The 5,874-nt window shown below is 49.0% G+C and overlaps 1 protein-coding gene across 1 annotated transcript; it reads right to left on the minus strand.

Annotated features, from left to right (window-relative positions):
• Window positions 1-529: 529 nt before the first annotated feature.
• LOC110751536 (uncharacterized) lies at window positions 530-1,576 on the minus strand. Its single transcript, XM_021952011.2, has 2 exons — window positions 1,125-1,576; window positions 530-1,022 (listed from the first exon to the last, which is right to left on the minus strand). The coding sequence occupies exons 1-2, from the start codon at window positions 1,574-1,576 to the stop codon at window positions 530-532; spliced, it is 945 nt and encodes a 314-aa protein (XP_021807703.1).
• Between the last annotated feature and the right edge of the window lie 4,298 nt (window positions 1,577-5,874).

Raw genomic sequence — 5,874 nt, forward strand, 5'->3', positions numbered from 1 at the left:
TTAATTGGGCCAATACAAGTTGGGAGGAGGAAGTTAAGGCCAAAACAAATTGCTAACTCAGTCTGCTTGTTTTTGCACCATTTTGCATATTTTCCTATCCAAATCCACCATTGCTACCTAAGAGCTCAATGAACTGAAAGATAAACACAAAAGGGATTAAAAGCACAAGTTTAACTCAAAAACATAAACAATTCATAAGCTAGAAGGGTACAAAATGATATACAATTATGAACCGATCAAGCATAAATACTCCGTTATCTGTACTACCATCCCATCCATCAGCAAGTGGCCATGGTGCATTGTAACTCGAAGGTTTTGAGTATTTGCGCCAGTATGCTTTTTCCATGTTCCATCAAGGTTCCCAAATAGCCTCTGGTGGCTTTGGGTCATTCTTCTATGGGTGGCATAACTCATCATCGTCAAGTAAGTCATCGGAGCATGTGATAACAACAACTATCTCTTTTCCCCTTCGTTTTGGCAAGGGGTTTTCATCAATGGCCTGCTTCCTAGAGGGACGCTCAAGAACTCCCTAATATATTTTAGCATGCAAGATCCTTCTTAGAGTTTGGCAAGTAGTGGTTGGATGCCCCATGAACTGGTGATAGCGGCAGTACCTAGGATCATTCTTCTCTTCCCTGGTAGGAACTTTGTAAGGTCTGAGAGGCTTGATTGCTCCATCAGCAATCATGGTATCGAGGATGGCATGGAATTCTTCATCTTTGTATGGTAATGGTGGATATGTCTCCCTATCCCTCCGCTTGCGTGAGTTGTAGTCACCGGATGACTTGTCATCTATAGCTAGCGTTTGGTGCGCCTCCTTCTTCTCGTTCCTCCAAGTTCTCTGCCCCGTTAGTTTGACAGACATGCTTGTTTTTCTTACTGCTTCCAGCAGCCGAGAAAATTGGCTAATGCCAATATTTTCGAGATAGACCCTGTAATCTGCCACAATATTGCTGATGCAAATTTCAACAAGCGCTTCCTCATCCTTCTCATCATAGCAGTCTAGGGCTAGGTCCTGAAACCTACACATGAAGTCTACGGGTTCCTCCCCATGCTTTTGACGAGTATTGTTGAGTTGAGTGGTAGTGACTCTTTCTTCGTGCTAGAAATATTTTTTACAGAACCTGCTTGCCAAGTCTTCCCAAGAACAAACAGAGCTTGGTGCCAAAGTGGTGTACCACGTATAAGCACGATCGGTAAGGCTTTTTGAAAACTCTTGGAGCTGGAGATTATAATCACCAGCGTGTGGTCCCAAAGCATCAATGAAGTGATTGACATGCTCCTTTGGGCTCCCCGTTCTTCCATCAAAGAGAACAAAGCTTGGTACCTCGCAGCCTTTAGGATATGGCTGCTGGAGTAAGCTCGATGGATATGGTGGCTGAGGAATGTACTTGCAATCCTCTTGGCTTTGGTTAAGCTCCCTTTCTAGCATGGCAACGACATCCTCCTGGGTAACAAAAGATGGTCCCTTTTGCTCAGACTCTTTTCCAGCAGCAGCAGACTCCTCCTGTGGGTGTCTCCCATTTTCTTCACTTGGCTTAGAGACGGAACTTTTCAGTTCTTTGATGGTATCCATCATTTCCCTCTAGGTTTCCCCCATAGCATGGATAGCTGTAATGAGATCTATGAGGGTGAAAGCTCCCTCACTTGCACGTTCTTGCACTCTAGAAGAGGCATTTTGCCTCAATTCAGAATCACCGTGCTCGGGTCCATCTTGGGAGGCCATGGTGTTGCTCCTAGTCTTCTTCTTTGGAGGCATTACTAAAAATGGCAGCCTGGTCCCCAGTGAAGTCGCCAATTTATGTAGGGGTCTTTTTGTTCCAGCAGCCTGATGAATGGGCTTGGGCTATTGTTAGAAGAAAACGAACAAAACCCCCTAATGCCTGAGTTCAAGAACCGGGCTCCCAAAAGAGTTTTAAAAAAGGCTTGCTAAAACCTTTGAAAAAAAACACTTTCAGGTTCTTTCCACTAATAACCAAATAAACATGACAAACTGATAAGGAACTTGGCTTGAAGAGCTTGTGGCATGGGAGCTGATTCTTCACAAGTTTAGCAATTTGAGAGAGAGAGAGAGAGAAGAGCATGGACTTCTTACAGAGGAAAGAAGAAAAGGTTCAGAGTAAGGAAAGAAGAAAATTAGGAGGATTTCAATGAGAAAAGGGAGAAGAAAATGGAGGAAGAGGCGTTTAGAGTAAATTCCAGTTTGCTTGACAAAGCTTGGTCGTGCTATGGAATGGTGTGTTTTTCTGGGTAGAGGAAGCTCTCTTTTATAGGCATTTGGAACCCTAATTTCGTCGATCCTCCATTCCCATTTTTCCTTTGCTTCTTTCCAATTACCCCCTTCTTGTGAAATCTCTTCAACCAGAGTGCCTGGGTCAAAGGTTTTATGCGGCTGCACCTCCTCATAGGGATGAGGCGCCACCTTCTTTCTCCCTTGGTTTTCAAATTAGAGTTTGCAGAGAAAAAAGAGAATGGATAGAGTCGTTTGTCCATTGGGTATTCTTCCTACACACATGGATTTCCTTTGGTTCTTGCAATGGCTTCTTGTTGGCTATTTATGGAGCTTTGTCAAGGGTGGAATACGATGCCAGATTTTTAACAAGGATCTGGGCTGGGCTTTGTTCACAGGTATTGGGTTATTGGTACTCTCTTTTCCAGCGGCTCGCGTGTTTTCGTCAAGCTGCTGGAAGTAACCTATTTGTTTTGGGCATTTGTTTGTGCCTAATAAATCACGGCCAAGAACTGACCGAGGGAGCCCCTTTTCTCGACCCTAACACTTGCTCGTGAGGCTAAAACGCGGCATTTCTAGGCCGAGGCCGAAGCTGAACAAAATCACGGCCAAAGGCACTAAGGTCAGATCATCAAGTGGCAGCAGGGTCCCACGCTTCATTTAATGAAGCAATGCCTCTGTTTATGGTAGCAAACCCACTGACCACGAATAAGCATTTAATGCACGAGGAAAGGTGGGAAGTGATTGAAGTCAGGGTTTGGTGACAGGAATCAGAGTGATTAGACGCAGACATTCTCACAAGAATCCTTGCAGTTTGAGAGATTGGGTCACCAACTATCAGAAACAATAAATGCGTCTCCACGGCCAGAAGCGCAGAACCCACCATCAGGGCGGCGGCCGAGATTCACCGGGATTTATGGGGTCACACCACCATACTTCACGATCCCAAATGTCGATTGGACTACCCACTTGCTCTAATCAGGCCCCACCATGCAGATTTTTAGCCTCAATTACTCCTCAAGAACTCTTTCTATAAATACAAGGCTCAAGCTACATTCACTGGGTTCAAACACCAAACAAAAGCCTCCCACGGAGCAAATTATATTTTCCTGTAGTGCACTTTCAATATCTTTACTTGCTTTCCTAGGAGTAGTGTTAGTTTGTAAGGAAAATCCATTCATCAATATATCATACGACCCTTGATTTTCAAGGCGCCAGAGCACCATCTCTGTTACTCATTCATTCACCCCATATATCATACGACCGCCGCTCACTGAGCAGCGCGCCGGAGCACCGCCCAAAACCCACCATCAGCACCACCCCTAAACGGCCTTGTAGCTCAGGCCGTGAACCTTGCAGCCGAGATCAGTTCCTCTCTTGGCTTCAATCGTTTGATTAGAAGATGAGTTCAAACAGGCGCACCACTTGACCATTCTATCCACATCAACATCTCGACGCACGGTAGACCGTGCTGGCACGCCCGCGCACAACCGCACCGCATCCAAAAGCAGGAAGCCACGTGTTAACGCACATCCCCTCGGCCCGGAACCCCAGGCCGTGAGATCTGCGCGGCCGACACTTTTGGCACGCCCAGTGGGACACTTGTCAAAAACTCATAGTGGAAACTAGGGCACAGGCAAAGCTCAAAAACAAAGCAGTCGAAATGACTTCTGAGACTCCTGAGTCCACCTCACCAATCACTGTCACCGAGACCGAACACGCGGTCAGAATCTCGGCCAGCGTCCCAGTAACGACGGATCGCACGGCCGAGTCCATGCAAGAGCAGGCCATGGTGGAAGATTTGATGTCTAAGCAGGCCCACAGGATAGAGACATCCTTTATGACCGCGAAGGACAGATTTTCCTTGGAACTACGGACGCTTTTCCAGGAGAGGACGCCGGCGACCTCGCCCGCAACACCTCCTAGAGCCGGACAAAGAGGCCAAGAGCGCGAAAGGATTGAGCCCTACGGCGAAAGCAGCAGCCTCGGCATCTCTGGCCGAACCTAAGCGTTAGGTTACGGTCAGCATTCGCTGCCACCGACGAATAGCTCGGGGCAGTCCCAGCCCACATGGGCGAGCCCCAGACCAACCTACCTGGCAGAAACGGTGTACGGACCACTCCACGCTTTGGCCGTATCCTTGGGACAAACCAGTCCCACGCATTCCACGATTCAGCAGCTCGGCCCAGTTCACACTGCGGCCGTCCAGACCCACCCTGGCCCAAGCAGCGCGACCGCTACTCATCACAACGGTACGGTCAGAGCAATCCGACCGTTTCGCCCCCTTTGCAGGCGTCGTTATTCCCGTTGGGCTCCCACCTTCATTACGGTTCGGCCATTCCGACGGTAGCATACATGCACCCTGGCCAAACCCATGGCGCTCACCTGGCGCCAGCCAGCTCGGCCGTACTAGCCAAGCCCCCTGTTCAAATGGCCCAGCAGATAAGGCCGCAGAACGATGTGCAGCAGGTCCCGCGGCCGTATGCGGCCCAGCAAGAAGCACCCCCTCAAGGGCTCCGATTCGAAGATGTCCGGCGAATGATCGAGGACGGCTCGCTCAGAGGCGACCGGAGGCGCCAAGGTATACAAAGCCGTACCCGCCGGAAATTGACCGAACCCCTCTTCCCCGGAACTATCGATTGCCAGAATTCATGCTGTTCTCCGGGGATGGGCAGACCTCCTCCATTGAACACATAGGCCGCTTCACGGCCCAGTGTGGAGAGGCGGATTCAGACGCACAGAAGCTCCGTTTATTTGTTCACACCCTGACCGGCGCGGCGTTCTCATGGTTCATAAACCTTCCGCCGAATTCGGTAAGGGATTGGTCTGATATGGAAAGAATATTCCACGAACATTTCTATCAGACCAACCGAGAAATAACGGTCACCGAGCTAGCAAAGATGAGCCAGGCCTCAGACGAATCGCCTCGCGACTACTTGCAACGGTTCAAAACATGCAGGAAATGGTGCCGCACGAACCTACTAGAGAGGGAATTTGTCAAGATGGCCGAAGAGGGGTTGGAGTTCGAGTACCGGAAAAAAATTCCAGAGGATCGAATTCCGAGATATGCATGACTTGATCAACAAGGTGGACAGGTACGCATCCTTGTTGAAGGAAGAGATGCAGAAGAAGACGGCTTCAAAAGGGACTTACTACAGGAATCCCATTGTCAGCTACGCCGAAGTAGACGGCTCCGCGGAGGCCGAGAGCGACGAGGTAGAGATGAGTTCAGCCGAAGTCAGCATAGACAAACCATTCGTCTGCAAAGGACTTATCAAGGCCGACAATAGCCGTACGAAGGCCTACACTTTTGACTTAACGAGGGCCGAAGCTATCTTTGACCTGCTATTGGCCGAGAAAAAGGTCAAGTTGTCATTCGGCCATAAAATTCTGAAGCCCGACAAGCTCAAAGGGAAGACGTTTTGCAAATACCACAGTTCTTGGTCCCACAACACCAACAACTATGTTGTCCTGCGAGACGTCATCCAGAAGTTGATAGACGAAAAGAAGCTTCAGTTCCCAGAGAAGGCGGCCATGCAGGTTGACTCCAAGCCATTCCCTCCGCCTGTCGTCAACATGGTCGACGTCCAACTCCGAGCTGAATATGGGGAAATTCGTCGGCCGGCGAAGGAAAAGGAACCGTC

This window comes from Prunus avium, chromosome 7 (assembly GCF_965620075.1).
Source record: "Prunus avium chromosome 7, drPruAviu1.hap1.1, whole genome shotgun sequence".
Taxonomy (NCBI): domain Eukaryota; kingdom Viridiplantae; phylum Streptophyta; class Magnoliopsida; order Rosales; family Rosaceae; genus Prunus; species Prunus avium.

Coding starts and splice junctions, on each gene's coding strand:
- LOC110751536 (XM_021952011.2), bottom strand. CDS start 1,576: ATGGATACCATCAAAGAACTGAAAAGTTCCGTCTCTAAGCCAAGTGAA. Junction 1,023..1,124: donor TGGGAAGACTTGGCAAGCAG/GTTCTGTAAAAA, acceptor CTTCATGTGTAG/GTTTCAGGACCTAGCCCTAG.